This window comes from Dendrobates tinctorius, unplaced genomic scaffold (genome assembly GCF_039654945.1).
Source record: "Dendrobates tinctorius isolate UK_male_01 unplaced genomic scaffold, ASM3965494v1 ptg000124l, whole genome shotgun sequence".
In the NCBI taxonomy this organism is placed as follows: Eukaryota; Metazoa; Chordata; class Amphibia; order Anura; family Dendrobatidae; genus Dendrobates; species Dendrobates tinctorius.
Window position 1 is genome coordinate 14,609 of NW_027361792.1, and position 20,807 is coordinate 35,415.

General features: G+C 49.2%; 1 protein-coding gene across 10 annotated transcripts in view; it reads right to left on the reverse strand.

The window, feature by feature from the left end:
* Positions 1 to 20,807, reverse strand: part of AGBL2 (AGBL carboxypeptidase 2) — a 26,148-nt gene continuing 5,341 nt past the window's right edge. For 9 of the 10 annotated variants that reach the window (XM_073541534.1, XM_073541538.1, XM_073541537.1 and 6 more), the window contains exons 5-22: positions 20,274 to 20,462; positions 19,973 to 20,077; positions 19,351 to 19,498; positions 15,371 to 16,153; positions 14,413 to 14,572; positions 14,099 to 14,225; positions 12,505 to 12,605; positions 12,254 to 12,384; positions 10,552 to 10,618; positions 9,425 to 9,523; positions 7,394 to 7,480; positions 5,159 to 5,225; positions 5,001 to 5,087; positions 4,697 to 4,909; positions 3,509 to 3,563; positions 3,238 to 3,368; positions 647 to 771; positions 1 to 214 (exon numbers count right to left, since the gene is read on the reverse strand). In XM_073541534.1, the coding sequence (XP_073397635.1) occupies positions 203 to 214; positions 647 to 771; positions 3,238 to 3,368; positions 3,509 to 3,563; positions 4,697 to 4,909; positions 5,001 to 5,087; positions 5,159 to 5,225; positions 7,394 to 7,480; positions 9,425 to 9,523; positions 10,552 to 10,618; positions 12,254 to 12,384; positions 12,505 to 12,605; positions 14,099 to 14,225; positions 14,413 to 14,572; positions 15,371 to 16,153; positions 19,351 to 19,498; positions 19,973 to 20,077; positions 20,274 to 20,462 (2,687 nt within the window). In that variant the 3' untranslated portion in view covers positions 1 to 202. Of the gene's footprint in view, positions 215 to 646; positions 772 to 2,841; positions 3,157 to 3,237; positions 3,369 to 3,508; positions 3,564 to 4,696; positions 4,910 to 5,000; positions 5,088 to 5,158; positions 5,226 to 7,393; positions 7,481 to 9,424; positions 9,524 to 10,551; positions 10,619 to 12,253; positions 12,385 to 12,504; positions 12,606 to 14,098; positions 14,226 to 14,412; positions 14,573 to 15,370; positions 16,154 to 19,350; positions 19,499 to 19,972; positions 20,078 to 20,273; positions 20,463 to 20,807 lie in introns of those variants that run through there. The other variant, XM_073541535.1, reaches the window with a different exon arrangement.

Sequence of the window (20,807 nt, forward strand, 5' to 3'; positions counted from 1 at the left end):
TCATTTTGTGAAGTGATGCAGTTTATTGGCCGAGTACTAATAGGACTTTGATTCTTGAAGGATGATCTGTATCTGCGGCAGGACGGCTCCAGCCGTGATGGTATCGGAGGCCGCTGCTCCTGTGGTTAATTCTGCACAGGATGAGTCCGTTGATGCTGAGATCTGTTTCCACATCAGTAGTGTATGATACAGATGGCATGCGTCACCCCGCTGGCTGCGGAAATAAAAATAAACCTGATAAAGCTCCTATGTTGGAGCAGGAACATCACTGCCAGAGTTTCTATCTGCACCACGGAGAAAAGTGGTTGCATTTTATCAGACTGTTGCAGCGACCAAAAAAAACCAACAAAAAACGGAAGTCTGCTTTGGTCCCGTTCAACAGCGGCAACACCTACGGGATGGCCTATATGATTTTACAGCCGATCAGAACGGTGTTTGCTGAGCTGTCCTGCACATGACAGTGTGGCAAACACTGGATGTTTGGGGCCCCCTATTCAAGTGAATGGGGTCCAGGTACTGTTCTGGTACACAAACTTTTTTTTCACTGCTCGGCCAAACCCGAACATCCAAGGGTCCGCCCATCTCCAGTGACGGCTGCTCCACCGCTCACCTATCGATCAGTTTTATACTACATGGCTCCTTTTACCTTGGATACTGTGGAGTCCTCTGAGGCCGTTGTAGTGAAGGACTCCGACTTCCTTACTTTTGGCAATGACCTGACAGAGTCTGACATTTCCTTCTTTGGCTTTGACAGAAAGTTATTCAAGTAGTCTGCAAATATGGAGAAAGGCGACGTTAGGTTCCATGGGGGTGATTGGGCTCCATCACTGCACATGGCCGTTCTGGGTACTGGGCCGCACTCTTGCACCATGTGCCTCTGAGGCTTTTTCTCACAGACCCTTACAAATCTGCAAGTCACATAAATGAAAAAAGAAAAATTACCAAGTGATGTACACGAACCACAGTTGATGAATGTGTATATAGAAAAATTAGTAAAAACCAAAGAGAATATAACGAAAATAATATTTATTATAAATTCAGACACAATATGTGACTACAATGAATAAAAAACATGTAAAAATGTTATAATATGACAAAAGGAACCCGTGGGTGTATTAGTACTCTAATAGCATATTATGTTAATCTCACCACTGTACAGAAAGGGTAAATTCGGCGTATATAATAAAGTCCCCAAATACAGCAACAGAAATGTGTAAAAGTGCAAATAAAAATATATATATATATAAATGCAATAATGAAGTTGACAAATGTGACTATATCAAGATATATAATGTGATACACTAAAAAGAAAAAATAATATATGAAAAGCACATATATTAATACAAGAGGTGAATAAACACAAAATGTGAACAAGGTTAAAACTACTGAGATAATAAAGTGAAAAATACTGAACTCACAAAGGAGTGCTAAAATACGCAATACATGGGGAAATGCTTATATATACAGCTAGGACACTGAAACAATGAGATGAATGCGGTATCAAGCCCTTTCTGAAATAAAATCCAGCGCACTCCATGCGCAATAGAAGAGAAATCCAGCGCTCTTATAGTACAGAAAGCATATGACCAAATATGTTAAAATGAGCTGCCATATGGCACTGGATATAGAGAGTGAGACAGCTAAAAAAGAAATTGTACAAGTAACTATGCAGTGAACAAGATAGCTGGCGCTCAATAGTAAAACATATAGCTCAATACAATAGACCGCCTTGTAGCGCTATGAAGTAAAAATGGGCCAGCAAAGAATGGCAATCACTCATATGGAGCAATGTACATAGTGTCTAGCGCCCAAAAGAAAAATGCATATAACCAAACAAGGCATAACATGTTACCCAATAAGCTGGATAGGAGGCAGTGGTGAAGCACGGGTTACCAGACGCGCCCCGACGCGCGTTTCGGAAGAACTCCTTCGTCACTCCATATGAGTGATTGCCATTCTTTGCTGGCCCATTTTTACTTCATAGCGCTACAAGGAGGTCTATTGTATTGAGCTATATGTTTTACTATTGAGCGCCAGCTATCTTGTTCACTGCATAGTTACTTGTACAATTTCTTTTTTAGCTGTCTCACTCTCTATATCCAGTGCCATATGGCAGCTCATTTTAACATATGCTTTCTGTACTATAAGAGCGCTGGATTTCTCTTCTATTGCGCATGGAGTGCGCTGGATTTTATTTCAGAAAGGGCTTGATACCGCATTCATCTCATTGTTTCAGTGTCCTAGCTGTATATATAAGCATTTCCCCATGTATTGCGTATTTTAGCACTCCTTTGTGAGTTCAGTATTTTTCACTTTATTATCTCAGTAGTTTTAACCTTGTTCACATTTTGTGTTTATTCACCTCTTGCATTAATATATATGTGCTTTTCATATATTATTTTTTTTATTTTTAGTGTATCACATTATATATCTTGATACAGTCACATTTGTCAACTTCATTATTGCATTTATATATATATATTTTTATTTGCACTTTTACACATTTCTGTTGCTGTATTTGGGGACTTTATTATATACGCCGAATTTACCCTTTCTGTACAGTGGTGAGATTAACATAATATGCTATTAGAGTACTAATACACCCACGGGTTCCTTTTGTCATAGTATAACATTTTTACATGTTTTTTATTCATTGTAGTCGCATATTGTGTCTGAATTTATAATGAATATTATTTTCGTTATATTCTCTTTGGTTTTTACTAATTTTTCTATATACACATTCATCAACTGTGGTTCGTGTACATCACTTGGTAATTTTTCTTTTTTCATCAATACCGGATGGTCTGCCATCCAACCTTAAAGGAACACATTGCTAATGTATTAAATAGATAAATCATAATTTATATGTAGTTTATTATATATTGTTAGAGTGTTCTCTCTTTTTTTCTTAAGTCACATAAATGGTGGCATTCTTACAGCTGTGGCCTGACACGCGCCATGTCAGTAGAAATGATCTCATAGGCTCTGTTCACACTGGCAGACCACTGATGAATGACTGTCATCACATGTGGTGGGATAATGTGCCATCTTCAGTCACCTGTGGTTCAGTAGTCAGATGGGACCAACGGAGAAGCCACAAGGAAGCGATGGGGGGTTTGGACTTGTGATATCAAGTGATAAAATGTTCCCGACCCTCTGTCCAGATTTGGAAAGGGAAATAAAGAGCAGGAATCGGTGGCAGAATGGAGGTTCCGTCTGTAGTGAGCGGACATTTACCTGATGTCACTAGTGCGATCAGCGACTCCTGACACACGCGGCTGTTCCTCCGCACCGTGGGGCTGAGACTCAGCTGCAGATCCACTGTGGAGGCTTCTACCTGTTTCTGTCTCTCCAGATTAGATGCAAAGCTACAAGTGTAAGAAGACGACACATTCAGTGAGCGGACGTAAGCCGCCTGACAATCTGCCAATGTCGGCCAGGCCGCAGGTCACTAACTAATCACAATCTGACTACGTGTCCTCATCCTTCCCTACTGGTGGCATCTTACCTGTAGGGTTTTGTTCCCACAGCCGGTACGAGAGGCCGAGATGTGAAGGACTTTTCTAAATGAGAGAAGATGGATGGAAATTAGAGCGCTGACAGCTTTATAAAATGCTCGATGGTTTGGGCCAAGGCGACTTGTGGTCACTTGTAATAATTGTGCACAACTGCACTGCACCTCCATGCGAATCAAGGCCGCATCCGACCGCCGCAGAGGGTGGGACCTGCACCCGACTAACGCAGAGAGCAGGACCCGTACCTGACCGCTGCAGAGGGAGGGCTCAGTATCTGATCGCCGCAGAGAGCAGGACCCCCACCCGACCGCCGCAGAGGGCAGGTCAGTTCTTCGTGTAGTGGACGGATGCCTGTCAGCGTTCCTGCTTCCTTACGGGAAAAGCGAGTCTGGATCAAGGTAATTCCAGGATTTCTCTACATTGTGGTGACCAGATGGAGCCCCAGCCTCATCCCTATCACTTTAGCTCTATGGCCTTGACAGAGTAATTGTGAGTCCAGGTTAACAACAGCTGAGACAACATCAGAAGTCCCCGTAATCACATGAGGAGGGGGGCATAAAATCTGAAACTTTGGAAATTTTGTTTTTCCCCCTATATAAGAACACTGACATTGAATCTGTATGCAATCCAATGTTTTACCGGGAGAAAACTTCCTTTCCCTCGTTTGTCTGGCTCCTAATTCCAACAGCCTAGCCAGTCCCCTTCACAGGTACGGCTGATTCACATATGGATGGTGGGGGGAGAAATGAAAAATGAGCCTTCGAGATGGCTCCCCTCATGAACTTGCTGAAAAATGGGAAAACGGGAAACTAGCTCTATTTATCCCAATTGCATAATTGGGATCGGCACTGACCATGTGACGTTGATTAGACGGCACTGACCATGTGATGCTGACCACGCGGCACTGACGCAGCTTTCAAATCGAATGTTTATCAGTAAGTTGCATGACTTTTCACCTGGTCACTGTGACATTACGATCTTAACGATTCATACATAATGCAGTCACTAGGTTTGCACAGGTACCGGTGGGCTGTACCTCTGCCATCCATCAGTGGTCATGGGGGCAGTATGGAGCAACCTATATGTCTCTGCCCACTACGCCAGAATGAGGATTTGTGTCCTGGTCACGTAGTTATTCGAAGGCAGCATGTAATTACCCGCTGAAGACATGTTGCGCCTACCTCGTTTCAGGACGTGATTGGAGACGTGGCTTCGGACATTATAGTCGAGTATGGCATGGAAAGGTGGGGGGTGCTGTCTGATACTGGAGGGGTCTTTGGAGCTGGCCCTCTGGATAACAGTGATAATGAGCGGAAGACGATTTCCACCAGCAGGTTCTCGGGTCTTGACGGTGGCATGCCGGGGACAGACGTGGTCAATGGAGGAGAAGTCACCTGAAAGACAAGAATTTGGGCATTTCTGCACATTATGCCCACCTTTAGGTCGCCATACGAGACCTGGCACACACATGGGCACATGTCTCACCAACAAAGGATGTTGGGAGCCTGTTGATGAGCTGGGTCTTCACAGAGACAGACTCTGGTTTGCGGGCGTAGGACACGACGGGTCTTTCTGGAGATAGAAATAGAAGAGTCTGATGGTTGAAGAGGGTTTCAGAAGGAGATGATGCGGTTATCCATTACCTGCAGCCTGCACTGGAGATATTGGAACCACGTCCGGTTGTGATGAGGGACTTTCATGGGACTTTATCTGAGAAGAAGAAATTATAAACTATTACACCATAAAAATGCAAAACACAGGACGGCCTGTAGGTGGCACTAGTGAGATCTTATCTCCTGCCTATGGAGCATTGCCAATCAGGGTCCATACACGTCAGAGACATTGCCCCCAAAGCAGCATCAGCTGGGTCTCAGCCAACCAAACCCTGCTGTGCACTGATGAGGAGCAAGCACCTCGTAACAGCAGACGTGTCCCTGGGATAGCTAATGCCCCCAGACATGTCGGACACTGACATATGGGGCACTCACCGTCACCAACCGACACAAACCTCCTGCTCCCTGCCACCATCACCAGCATTTCTTCTGGTTACTGGGACCTTCCAGCATAAGTGCGATGAAACACCTGATGTCGCAAGGTCACCCGTCAGGAGATCAATGGACGCTGGCAAGTAGGAGGTTTGCTGAGCTCTGCTCCGATGGCCACAGAGAACCAACACAGCAGCTGGACAAGTCCGGAGAATGGTTTTACTTAACTACAACCATACGCAGATGTAATTTACTCTAATTATAGTGAATCTTTAGAGAGATTGTTCGTGCAAACCCTGCAAAGTTTCACATTTTTATGCTGTAAAAATGGCCAAACCACCAATGTTGTGATTGCAGAACAGTCCTCAAACCAGTCCCCCCCGAAAGCTGCATCAAGATCTCCAAACCAGTCCTCCCCAAAGCTGCATTAAGATCTCCAAACCAGTCCTCCCCAAAGCTGCATTAAGATCTCCAAACCAGTCCCCCCCAAAGCTGCATCAAGATCTCCAAACCAGTCCTCCCCAAAGCTGCATTAAGATCTCCAAACCAGTCCCCCCCCCCAAGCTGCATTAAGATCTCCAAACCAGTCCTCCCCAAAGCTGCATCAAGATCTCCAAACCAGTCCCCCCCAAAGCTGCATCAAGATCTCCAAACCAGTCCCCCCCAAAGCTGCATCAAGATCTCCAAACCAGTCCCCCCCAAAGCTGCATCAAGATCTCCAAACCAGTACCCCCCAAAGCATCAAGATCTCCAAACCAGTCCCCCTCAAAGCTGCATCAAGATCTCCAAACCAGTCCCTCCCAAAGCTGCATTAAGATCTCCAAACCAGTCCCTCCCAAAGCTGCATCAAGATCTCCAAACCAGTCCCCCCCAAAAGCTGCATCAAGATCTCCAAACCAGTCCCCCTCAAAGCTGCATCGAGATCTCCAAACCAGTCCCCCCCAAAGCATCAAGATCTCCAAACCAGTCCCTCCCAAAGCTGCATCGAGATCTCCAAACCAGTCCCCCCCAAGCATCAAGATCTCCAAACCAGTCCCTCCCAAAGCTGCATCAAGATCTCCAAACCAGACCCCCCCAAAGCTGCATCAAGATCTCCAAACCAGTCCCCCCCAAAGCTGCATCGAGATCTCCAAACCAGTCCCCCCAAAGCATCAAGATCTCCAAACCAGTCCCTCCCAAAGCTGCATCGAGATCTCCAAACCAGTCCCCCCCAAGCATCAAGATCTCCAAACCAGTCCCTCCCAAAGCTGCATTAAGAGCTCCAAACCAGACCCCCCCAAAGCTGCATCAAGATTTCCAAACCAGTCCCTCCCAAAGCTGCATCAAGATCTCCAAGCCAGCCACCCCCCAAAGCTGCATCAAGATCTCCAAACCAGTCCCCCCAAAGTTTGCTAGTAGCCGAGCCCTGAGGCCAGTGAGTTCGGCATGTGGCCACTTATCGGCTGCAGTCGTGCGCTGGCTGCTAGTAAGTAAAGACATTTGCTTTCATGTCGCTTTGGGCCTAAATGGCGAACTTGTTGCAGGTCACCGATGAAGGTCAATCCAACACTGGGCCCGATTGACCCTATCTCATTGGTGGGGCGACATGAGGGTATGAGGGATCGTGCATGGACAGTGCCACCCGTGCCCATGGGCTGTGTCTGGTATTACACTTCCGTACAATTATTACACCATTGCAATACAGTCACTTCCAGTGCACAGGAGTGATGTGTCTGGGGAATGATGTGAACCCATTATTCTACACCCGCACAACTAATGAGCCAAGCATGAGATTTTTCAGAAAATGAAATCATTTTACCATAGGAGACAAAATATGTGGTGGATCCTATAACTCACATAGACTATGTGGTGGGAGCACAGAAGCGCGGGGTCTGGAGACATCCGGTCACTTACCTTCCGAGCCCTTTTCTCTACTTCTGTTTTACCAGAACTTTTGGAGGGGGAAGATTTAGCCGCCTGGTTAGATGGCTCAGCATCGTCCTGTAAAAATGGAACGAGACATTGCGATGAAAAGGTCGCATGACACAGTGACCAGGCAATATGGAGTCTGGTAAACTGCTGAAAGCGGATTGTAAGGAATGGAGCTGCAGGGAAGATGGTGCACACATCTGGACAGACAACGTAAGATCCGTCATTGGGAAGGTAAAGGGACTTATAATTGATGCCCTAACCTTAAAGGGACAGTCTCAAGATGTTCATAAGCATAGACTGACAGTTCAGACCAGTGGCATGCTCACACTGCTGGTCCGTGCTGTGCGCTCTCCCAGGCAGCTCGCAGGGGCACGGAGGCTGGTCGGATCCAGCGATCGGGCCAGCTGCAGAGCGACGCGAGCAGGCAGTACAGCATAGAGCTGGCAGCTTCTTCCTTGAGCACAGAGGATTTCTAGTAATTATAATTTTTTTTTTTTTTTTACAAGCAATTTTAACCATTTAAGAATGTAAGACAACCCCTCTTCAAGAAGGGCTGTCAATAGATGGGGTCTGATACCAAGGCCCTGATGATCTGCAGAACAAAGAGGCAATCGATCCATAGACACAGACCACCCAGTCACAGTTTAAGGGGTTCATCTAGAAAAAAAATTAAAAAATGCAGAATATGCAGAAATTAAGAAAGATCACCACCGGCTCTTGTTGCCCCCCACTGATCCAGCAGACACTTCACCGTCTCCCTTGTATTATCACCACCGACTCCTATTGCCCCCCCCCGATCCAGCAGACACTTCACCGTCTCCCTTGTATTATCACCACCGACTCCTATTGCCCCCTGCCGATCCAGCAGACACTTCACCGTCTCCCTTGTATTATCACCAGCGACTCCTATTGCCCCCCGCCAATCCAGCAGACACTTCACCGTCTCCCTGGTATTATCACCACCACCTCCTATTGCCCCCCGCCGATCCAGCAGACACTTCACCGTCTCCCTCGTATTATCACCACCGACTCCTATTGCCCCCCGCCGATCCAGCAGACACTTCACCGTCTCCCTGGTATTATCACCACCGGCTCCTATTGCCCCCCGCCGATCCAGCAGACACTTCACCGTCTCCCTCGTATTATCACCACCGACTCCTATTGCCCCCCGCCGATCCAGCAGACACTTCACCGTCTCCCTGGTATTATCACCACCGGCTCCTATTGCCCCCCGCCGATCCAGCAGACACTTCACCATCTCCCTCGTATTATCACCACCTGCCGATCCTGCAGACACTTCACCGTCTCCCTCGTATTATCACCACCAGCTATTATTGCTCCCTGCCGATCCAGCAGACACTTCACCGTCTCCCTCGTATTATAGAAAGAACACCGTGAGCACAACTCAAGATGGTGCTAAGGTTAGGTTCCCAAACCAGTAAAGCAACAAATATGAACCTAGCACTCAACTTAAAGGTATTTGTAAGGCGGTTTATTGTAGTACACGAAAAAAGACGTTTCTGTCAATGTGACCTTCTTCAGTTACGTGTGGTATATAGATTGTGTAGAGCTTATAGGCATCTATCAGAAAGGACGATGGTGCTTTAGGCATTGAGGAGAATGATCTCTCTAAGGTAATGAGCTTGTCAGTATATAGGAGAGGGGAAAACGTGCCTCCAGATGCGGTGTCCACCGGCCATGGACACAATCTATATACCACACGTAACTGAAGAAGGTCACATTGACAGAAACGTCTTTTTTCGTGTACTACAATAAACCGCCTTACAAATACCTTTAAGTTGAGTGCTAGGTTCATATTTGTTCCCTCGTGTTATCACCACCAGCTACTATTGCTCCCTGCTGATCCATCAGATGCTTTGCCGGCACCCTAGCTTTTACATGTAGAGGCGAGAATGACAGTAGATCCCTAACACAAATCACACAGAACGGAAGCATTCAGCAGATCACGTAGGAGCCCTCCACTCCTGCATCGCGGGGTCTCTGGCTTTGTACCGTATGGTCACGTGACTTTGGTTTGTGCTTGGAGATGAGTTTCTGATACATGTAGTTCCTCTCCTTCCGCGACCGCAAGCGTTTTTTCTTCTGATAAAACTGAAAAGAGGGAAATTAAGAGGGCCACTCTGAAAGTAAGTAACACGTGTGTAAGTCAATATCTGAGCACCAGAGAGCAGCAAGCCCCCGGTGGCAATACGTCAGTCGGATTATGTTTGGCGGCATAATCCAAGCAGCAGAATACAGATGCCATTTGTGACAACCTGCATTCCTTCAGTTCAGACTGTGTAGATACAGACTGCCGTATACTGATGAGGGTTGTGCATTGCGCTGTCCTAACACCGGCTGCATTCAATGGCCATATACTGACCAGGGAATCTAGGACGCATGTGGCTGCTTCTTAGCTCAGCACCTACAGGGAGTCTGCTGTGGTCTGAGACATTGGCTGAGACCGCTGCCTCTGGTCCCTCCTCTGCTTCTTGTGTCTGGTTGCTGTGTATAAACCAGTCACCCAATCAAAGTGTTTGGACTCTGGGGCTCCATATAATGAGGCAACAACCCCCGGGGTCAAGAACAAGAATTTGAAAGAAGTGCACTGCTCCCTGGGAAAAAGTATCCAAACTACAGTATCTGACCCTGTACAGAGCTGTGAAACATGAGGCAGTGACACCCATCTGATGGCAGCATGATTTTGGGGTTTTGCTCCTAATCCATACTGAGCAGGGTTCTGGTCCTCATGCTTCATGGCTCGATGAAGGCACCGATGACAAATGAAAACTGTAGATGGGTGCTGCTAGTCCGAGCGATACCCTAGTCATGTCTCAAGGCTTTATAAAAAGTCAGACACTGACTTCCAGCTACACACCTATAGGTGGCACTAGAGATAAAGTGCTATTCCTTCTGGAGGGGAGCTAATTTCCATCGTAATGAGATTTGATCAGGTTATAGCAGAAAATACTGCAGTGTTCAGACCAGCGATCCTCATCACATCTCGGCTGATATTTATCAGCTGTAATGCATCTTACAAAATCACATATTAACTTGACGGTAACGGGGTATGCACTAAAGGCGACATCGAGGCCAAACTGTGTGAACAGCCACATTGTCCACTGAAATCTAGTTCTCACCTTACTGGCCATGTGCAACAGATGTGCAGGGAGTCCGTCAGATTCTGAACTATTGGATCCACTGGTGCTGGATGCGATATAAAGATATTAATGTCAGCAGCAGAGACTCCACTCTATACAATAATGCCTGACTCACACATCACTATGTACAGTTGAAACCAGAAGTTTCCATCCACTATATAAAAAGACAGATCTGCAGGTTTTTTTTGGCAACATCTGAGTTAATTAGAGACACACCTGTGGATGTATTTTCATGCACACCTGAAACACACTGCTTCTTTATGTAGAATCATGGGAAAGTCTCAAGAAATCAGCCAAGATATCAAGAAGAGAATTGTGGACTTGCACAAGTCTGGCTCATCCATGGGTACAATTTCAGGATACCTGAAGGAGCCTCGTTCATCTGTAAAAATATACACAAGTACAAAGAAGATGGGAATGTCCAGCCATCACACCGCTCAGGAAGGAGACGGGTTCTGTGTCCCAGACATGAACATTCTTTGATCCAACATGTGCATATCAACCCAAAGACAACAGCAAAAGACCTTGTGAAGATGATGGCGGGAGCTGGTAAGATTGTGTCCATATCCACAGTGACACGAGTACTGTATCAACATGGGCTGAAAGCCACTCTGCCAGGAAGAAGCCATTACTCCAAAAGAAACATAAAAAAAAGACAGATTCATGTTTGCAAATGCACACAGGAACAAAGACCTTACTTTTTGGAGACATGTCCTGTGGTCTGATGAAACTAAAATTGAACTTTTTGGGCATAATGACCATCATTACGTATGAAGGAAAAAGGAGAAGCTTGGAAGCCTAAGAACACCATCCCCACTGTGAAACACGGAGGCGGCAGCATCATGTTGTGGGGTTGTTTTGCTGCAGGAGGGACTGCGGCACTTCACAAAATAGATAGCATCATGAGAAAAGAAGATGATGTGGCAATACTGAAGTAACATCTCAAGACATCAGCCAGAAAGTTAAAGCATGGGCAGAAATGGCTCTTCCAAATGGACAATGACCCAAAGCACACTGCCAAAATGGAAACAGTGGCTGAAGGATAACAAAGTCAATGTTTTGGAGCAGCCATCACAAAGCCCTGATCTCAATCCTATTGACATTTCATGGGCAAAGCTGAAAAGGCCGGTGCGAGCAAGGCGACCGACAAACCTGGATCAGTTACACCAGTTTTGAGGCACAAATTCTGGCCAACTATTGTGAGAAGCTTGTGGAAGGAGATCCCAAACATCTAACCCAAGTCATTCAGTTTAAGGGCAATGGTACCAAATATTAATGAAATGGATGGAAACGTCTGACTTTGCTGTAAGTAATAAAAATGCCATAAAACATTCTCTGTCTCATTATTCTCGCATTTGGCAAATATTAATAACTATGGTTATTCTAATTGGCCTAAAACGGGAAATGTTTATTCTGATTTCATGTCAGATATTGAGAAAAACATGAAGATGTCTTTTTAGATAGTGGATGGAAACTTCTGGTTTCAACTGTATAGATATAGCATATATTTATTATATACATACATATTATTATTATCATACTTTTTTATAGCGCCATTTATTCCATGGCGCTTTACAAGTGAAAAGGGGCAAATATGGACAAGTACAATAAACGTGAGCAATACAAGACACACATAAGTACTGGAGGACATATGCACCAATCTCGAAAGTTATGGTCTCACCTTGACTCAATGTCTGATAATGAGATGTCACTCAAATTCACATCTGAATCGACATCTTGCCCGAGACGTTTCAACTTCTCTTTGATCTCCTGTTGCATAGAAGCACGGAGCTCCGACAAGCAAACCTGGAACTGGAGGAGAGCAAAAATTCAAAGGCTAAATACCAGGGGGATGCGAAGAGTGCCATAGTGACCACTGACATTACACTAGCATATTATAGATGTCCCACTAGGATAGAGGGCTGCCTTTACCTTTGTGTTGTCAGGATCGCAGTAGTCCAGCAGGGTGTCACAGAAGTGGTGACCCATCGACTTGAGGTCCCCTGTTGTAAACTGAGTGCCCTTCCTGTCCCCTGTAGGGTTAATAGTCAGACGTAATAAGCTAAAGGCCCCGTCACACTAAGCGACTTACCAGCGATCCCGACACCGATATCAAGGTGTCAGGATCGCTAGTAAGTCGCTATGTGATCGCTGGTGAGCTGTCACACAGACAGCTTCAACAGCGATCAGCACAGCGATGCCGAGCGCTCCGGTCCCAGTGATCCTTTGCACGAATGACCGCGAGATGTCAGTCTCAAGGGATAACAAAGTCTCGCGGTTATTCGTGCAAAGGATCACTGGGACCAGGAGCGTGGAGAGAGGCAGGATGGCTGAACGGGACGTCAGAAGGTGAGAATAACAATATTTTTTATTTTTTTTTAATTATTTTTTACACCTGATCGCTGGTCTCCCGCTGTCACACACAGCGATGCGTGCTGGCCAGCGGGAGACCAGCGACCAAAGAAATGTCCAGAAGTTTCTTCCAGCGATCCCAGCAGAGGGGCCGCTCGCTGATCGCTGTCACACACAGCGATCTCGCTGGTGAGATCGCTGTTACGTCACAAAAGTTGTGACTCAGCAGCGATCTCGCTACCGAGATCGCTTAGTGTGATGGGGCCTTAAGTAAAAGAAAAGCAGAAATCGTGTAAAAGCTGAATGCACGTCCAAAGCAATGAGGCACCGATCACTGGTGCTTGTGAGGTGTCGGCGTTCCCTTTGGCCATAGTGTTAGGAGTTTACCCATAAAGATTTATAGTCTGCAGTGTTTATTGCCTTCTAAGGAGCAAATGACACAGACGATGACTGGCAGGTTCACGTCTGGCAGAACTGAAGGTTTTTATGATTTTTAGAACCCCCAATAACATATATATCTGTTCCTTAAAGGATGTAATAAATGGTGAGCTGTGCAGAAGAATGGGTTAAGTTGATTTATGTAAAATCAGTCTACCTGCCAGAAAGTGACATGGACATTGCATTAGATGAGGCTGGGCTACACGGTGATACCTGCTGGTGACAGCAATTCTCAGACAAGATGCACAATTACAGACATGCAACATCCAAATTGCATCCGAGTTGCAGTTGCATGTGACTTGTATTGAAGCCTATAAAAGTCACGTCACTTGTAACAGGTTTGGATTTTTGGGACGTTTGCATTGCAGTCACAGTGGATCACGGGGCACAATACAAACCCACTGAATATCATTGGATGCAATGTCACATGCAACATCATATTATTCATGTAGTGCAGCGCGTCGCTGTGTAGTCCCAGCCTGATTGTCTATGGAGTCACATTGCAACCACAATGGGATGGCAGAGAACTTGCCAATCTGGTTGGATTTTTCGTGTCAGGTCACAACTCGCATACAACTTTGGCTTCATATGCTTCAGTGTGACCTATGGTTGCACAACAGTAAATCGCAGACACGTTGCCAAAGTGTTTCTGAGCCCGACTTATGTGAGAATCGCATGACAAGAGTCGCCGTGCAGCCCCAGACTAAGGTACGACTGTTGGGTACCATGTACTGACCGAGCGTGGAGCCGCAGAATGTCGACTCCATGGTGTAGCTGTTTCGGATGCCGTGCCTCCACATCACTACGCGGCCCGTTCCTTCTTTGCTTTTCTGCACTTTGAACTTACAGCCCTTAAAAAAAAACTGCAGCGAAAAGAGAGAGAGCTTATCATTAATAAGTGTTAGGATTCTTTTCTTCAGTGATGGATTTCAGATTATATGGGCGTATAACGGAGATTGTTTCCAGCACTGAATCATAAACAGGGCTGACAGCAATGCACAGAGGACAGATGTACGCAGGGTCAGGTTCACGTTACTTCTCCGGACGCACCTTGTCAGGGGCATTCTTGCTCAGCATCAGAGGGAAGACTCTCTCGTGAAGCTTTGACTCCGGGAAACCCTTGTTGTTACAGCCGTACATGAAGACGTTGCTCTTACGACTGTGGCCATGAAAGTCGCAGTAAAGAAGAACCTCCCTCTCCGCTACAAGCCTGATGGGAAGAGAAGTTAGTCACCGTGTCCCGAGAAAAGGTCCCTGCTTGCCAATCTTTCCACTTTGTGCACAATGGATGTGGTGATTATGGCGGAGGCCACATGATCGCACCACACGTACTGCCTCCTGTTCTGCACAGGCGATGAACACATTCAGCAATGTGCAGATGCAGGCAGCAGAATTTCCAGTATCGGTGCAAGTGTATGAAAACGGCATCTGTTAAACTATGTCTGGTATCCGCTTTCTACCAGCAAAGCTTAATGGGAGTCTGTCAGTAGAAAAGGACCATTCAGTCCCATCACAGGCGCTTGGCGCACCCTTGGTCACTTTCTCACCTACTTGTTTTCCAGCTATTACCATCTTCTTCTTGCTCCAGGAAAATCAGAGCCAATCAAGAGAAGGGTAGAGATAAAGGGAAAGCAACTAGGTGGGGCGGTGCACTCACGCATGCGACCACGCCAAGGCTGCACTGAGCGCCTGGCAATGGACATTTTGTGATAACAGACTGCCTTTAATTTACTGAATACAGATACTAAATCCACAGGATCCATAGGCGTCTGACAGATGCAGGCCTCATGCGAATTCATAGCAGCAGTAGGACCTGAATCTTTAGGACATTTATTCCACATCTTGTGGATATGATAGAATTGTCTGAGATGGGACAATCCCTCTAAGAATATGACAGACGTCTAAATGACCGTGCATTTATCATATACATGGGATGTCATGGTACACAGCTCATCACTGGATAACATACAGGATATATATGTCCCATATGTGACCGCCAGTTACTCACCTTTTAACCATAGCCCGGGTGTTCCATATACACGGGAAGGAATCTTTTAGCATAGTCCTGTAATTCCTATTGAGGTCCCTCCCTGAGAGAGAGCAGCGGTAATTCCCAACAATCACCCCATCAGGGTTCAGCATGGGAATGACCTTAAAGATAAATGTGTCCCTGAGCAGCTGAGCGTCGGGGGAGTCGCTGAGGATGAAGTCCAGGAAGCCTCTCATCATCCAGGAGCCGTTGGTCTCCCCGGGGTGCACCCTTGCTGTCACTACCACAGCTTTCTTACTGACTGCCAGTGCAGGTTTTATAGAGGGGGAAGTGACGGTCAATATGTAGACGGTGTTACCGGCCAGACTCCTACACAAGGCTCGCAACTTACAATACTGGGATCGATCAGGATCACTCGTCCACCTCTGAAGATCCCTATTAAGGTCAGAATACGTGTACGGATAGCAATGCGCAAAGTAACACGTGTCGTCGTCATGGGGGAACATGAATGTCCAGGTCAAGCAGTAGAGAGCGGCCCCCTCCTGAGATTGAGAACTTCTGTAGTACTTTATATCTGCCCCTTCCCGTCTCCATCCTTCCCCCCGCAGCGCAGCATTGTGCTCGGAGTACATCAGAGGTTTCATTCCTGCATTGTAAAGACTATTCCTCTTCATCAGGTTGGTGATGGTGAATCGATAAGGAATTCCCCTCCGGGTCTTCTTCACCTGGAAGTAGAACCACTGCGTGTGCTTGCTGGTGTAGAGGTCGGTACGTAGCGTCAGTTCATACTCATATGCCCCCCTGCGGGCAAAAAAAATGTGTTCAATGTAAGGGTGAGGTACGCCATCCCCCAAAGTCACCACATTGTTATAAATTTGCATTATTAAAGTGGCACATAAATCTCATAAGGGGAACCTTTATACGCCTCCTAAAACTGAGAACAGTAACCTGCAGCACTCCAACTAACATCAGACTACCCCCGGCTCACGTCACACTGCCCCCAGCTCACGTCACACTGCCCCCCGACTCACGTCATACTGCCCCCGGCTCATGTCACTCTGCCCCCCGGCTCACACCAGACTACCCCCGGCTCACGTCACACTGCCCCCCGGCTCACGTCACACTGCCCCCCCGGCTCACGTCACACTGCCCCCAGCTCACGCCAGACTACCCCCGGCTCACGTCACACTGCCCCCGGCTCACGTCACACTGCCCCCCGGCTCACGTCACACTGCCCCCGGCTCACGTCACACTGCCCCCCGGCTCACGTCACACTGCCCCCGGCTCATGCCAGACTACCCCCGGCTCTCGTCACACTGCCCCCCGGCTCACGTCACACTGCCCCCCGGCTCACGTCACACTGCCCCCCGGCTCACGTCACACTGCCCCCCGGCTCACGTCACACTGCCCCTGGCTCACGCCAGACTACCCCCGGCTCACGTCACACTGCCCCCCGGCTCACGTCACACTGCCCCCCCGGCTCACGTCACACTGCCCCCCCGGCTCACGTCACACTGCCCCCCCGGCTCACGTCACACTGCCCCCCCGGCTCACGTCACACTGCCCCCCCGGCTCACGTCACACTGCCCCCCCGGCTCACGTCACACTGCCCCCGGCTCACGTCACACTGCCCCCCGGCTCACGTCACACTGCCCCCGGCTCACGTCACACTGCCCCCCGGCTCACGTCACACTGCCCCCGGCTCACGTCACACTGCCCCCCCGGCTCACGTCACACTGCCCCCCCGGCTCACGTCACACTGCCCCCCCCGGCTCACGTCACACTGCCCCCGGCTCACGTCACACTGCCCCCGGCTCACGTCACACTGCCCCCGGCTCACGTCACACTGCCCCCCGGCTCACGTCACACTGCCCCCGGCTCACGTCACACTGCCCCCCGGCTCACGTCACACTGCACCCCCGGCTCACGTCACACTGCCCCCCCGGCTCACGTCACACTGCCCCCCCGGCTCACGTCACACTGCCCCCCCGGCTCACGTCACACTGCCCCCCCGGCTCACGTCACACTGCCCCCCCGGCTCACGTCACACTGCCCCCGGCTCACGTCACACTGCCCCCCGGCTCACGTCACACTGCCCCCCGGCTCACGTCACACTGCCCCCAGCTCATGCCAGACTACCCCCGGCTCTCGTCACACTGCCCCCCGGCTCACGTCACACTGCCCCCCGGCTCACGTCACACTGCCCCCCGGCTCACGTCACACTGCCCCCCGGCTCACGTCACACTGCCCCTGGCTCACGCCAGACTACCCCCGGCTCACGTCACACTGCCCCCAGCTCATGCCAGACTACCCCCGGCTCTCGTCACACTGCCCCCCGGCTCACGTCACACTGCCCCCCGGCTCACGTCACACTGCCCCCCGGCTCACGTCACACTGCCCCCCGGCTCACGTCACACTGCCCCCCGGCTCACGTCACACTGCCCCCCGGCTCACGTCACACTGCCCCTGGCTCACGCCAGACTACCCCCGGCTCACGTCACACTGCCCCCCGGCTCACGTCACACTGCCCCCCCGGCTCACGTCACACTGCCCCCCCGGCTCACGTCACACTGCCCCCCCGGCTCACGTCACACTGCCCCCCCGGCTCACGTCACACTGCCCCCCGGGCTCACGTCACACTGCCCCCCGGCTCACGTCACACTGCCCCCGGCTCACGTCACACTGCCCCCCGGCTCACGTCACACTGCCCCCCCGGCTCACGTCACACTGCCCCCCCGGCTCACGTCACACTGCCCCCCCGGCTCACGTCACACTGCCCCCCCGGCTCACGTCACACTGCCCCCCGGGCTCACGTCACACTGCCCCCCGGCTCACGTCACACTGCCCCCGGCTCACGTCACACTGCCCCCCGGCTCACGTCACACTGCCCCCCCGGCTCACGTCACACTGCCCCCCCGGCTCACGTCACACTGCCCCCCGGGCTCACGTCACACTGCCCCCCGGGCTCACGTCACACTGCCCCCCGGGCTCACGTCACACTGCCCCCCGGGCTCACGTCACACTGCCCCCCCGGCTCACGTCACACTGCCCCCCCGGCTCACGTCACACTGCCCCCCGGGCTCACGTCACACTGCCCCCCGGGCTCACGTCACACTGCCCCCCCGGCTCACGTCACACTGCCCCCCGGGCTCACGTCACACTGCCCCCCGGGCTCACGTCACACTGCCCCCCGGGCTCACGTCACACTGCCCCCCGGGCTCACGTCACACTGCCCCCCGGGCTCACGTCACACTGCCCCCCCGGCTCACGTCACACTGCCCCCCCGGCTCACGTCACACTGCCCCCAGCTCACGCCAGACTACCCCCAGCATGCCGGTAGCTTGCTGGCTGGGAGTTGTAGCTCCAAAGCTGAGGTGCTGCAGATTACAGTCTCCTGATTTAGAAGATATCACTGTGTTCATTAAATGGCCTTAAAAAGTGTCTTAATGTGGATAATAGAAGATCTCATTATTAACGCCAAAGCCTCGGTTACTATATTATTGTTTTAAATACTTATGGACCACCCATTGTCTTGGTGGTCTGAATATAACTCTGCAGCTGCAGAAGCAGGAAGGCCGGGGGGGGGGATGTCACAGACAGCCAGATTTCCCCCACAGAGAAGAGACATTTTTCTGCTGAGCCTTCCTTCATGATCAGTGTATACATTGCGCCCAATAATGCTAGTGCAGCAGTCCTGTGAAAGTGCTCTGCTGTGGGCTGGGACTCTACAGAATCTGCTGGGTGGTAGCAATGTGTAAAAGTAAAAAAACAAATGCAAAAAAAAACAAAAAACCAAAGAGCGCCTATGGGAAGACTACAGACATAGCCCTGCCCCCGAGGACCCAAAACTAAACATCCCTTATATAAAAATATTTACATCTCACCAGACAATTATAGCACATCCTGTCGATAGGCCATAAATGTCCGGAGTAGGAACACCCCTACAAATATTGCTTTACTTTTTATTCGAGGGTATTTCAGGCCATCAGGTCACTCACACTTTCATAGCTTTCTGGAGATTGCCGCTTTCAAATCGGGATTCAAACTGCAAATCTTTGCTATTCTTCCCATTCATATTTGCTGGCACATTAGTGGCACAACGGCGCCCGCCAGCACGAGAGCCGGTGAAGTAGGAGCCCTTGTAAGCTGCAAGTAGAATATTTCCATTCAGATGTATTCTCAGACAGTATGTTAGTATATAGAGTGCATATATATATATATATATATATATATATATATATATATATATATACATATACACACACACCATTGTAAACCACTGGCGGGTAAGTAATGTGGTTGAAGCATTACACATGGCCCATAGAAATAAATGGTCTTTCAGCTGAATACATGGACATACTTGGTCTCCAGATGGAGACTTGTTCTTTTTTGGGCGTTCTAGCCTATAGATGGGGGATACAAATAAGAGGTTCCTCTTTAAAAGACTTTTTGATATGATTTTGATATTAGGAGCTTTTTGGACAATTCCCTCAGGGAGCAGTTAGGAGTTTGGCGCTGCTCACCATTAGGTAAAACCACCCTAACAAGCAGACTTGACAGTGTTATTCAGAGGACGGCGGCTTACACCACATGGAGTCACCATTACTGGGACGGCACTACCTTGGCTGATTTCATACACCACTTTTCCTTCCCCCTCGGAGGTGTACGTCATGGCTTCCTTTCCCGTATGTCTGTAGAATGGCTCCGGATTTGGGGGTTCCCACTCTGCAGGCACAATACATGTTGTAGGTTTACTAGGCACAGAACATTCATTGCTGCAGCTGAGGACACATTCCCACAGGGGGAAAATAAGAGGATTTCTGTAGTGAAAATGTTTAAAAATCTCATATCTGATGTGTAAATTTCCCTGCACTGAAGGTCTGAAGTGTGCGACATGTCAATCTATGCTGCAGATACTCACCAATATGACTGATCTCCTCAGAAATAATGGCACACTCAGTGGGCCAGCGCGGAGGTTTTAGGAGGCCATTCTTCTTGGAGGTAGAAAACAAATCTCTTGGTTCGCTGAGGCGCGGGATGACCTGTCCCTCCTGACTATCAAACACAATCTGACGACTCTTGAACACGGCGCTCTCCAGCAGCAACGAATCTCAAGGGGAAGAAAGAAAGAGATTAGCTAAACAGAACTGGTCCATTGGGCCGAGACCCCCAGATATCAGCTGTAATCTATGGGGATGGTTCATTCTTCTACGGCGCCTCCACAGGGGAAATGGAGAAGTACACAGTTCTCATTAAACTTTACAGGCTGTCCATGTAGCCACAGCAATACGCGCTGACCCGCCACGGGGCTAAGCGCAGGCCTGCCACGCAGCTGTGCGCAGACCCGCCATGGGGCCAAGCGCAGGCCTGCCACGCAGCTGTGCGCAGACCCGCCATGGGGCCAAGCGCAGGCCTGCCACGGGGCTAAGCGCAGACCCACCACGGGGCCAAGCGC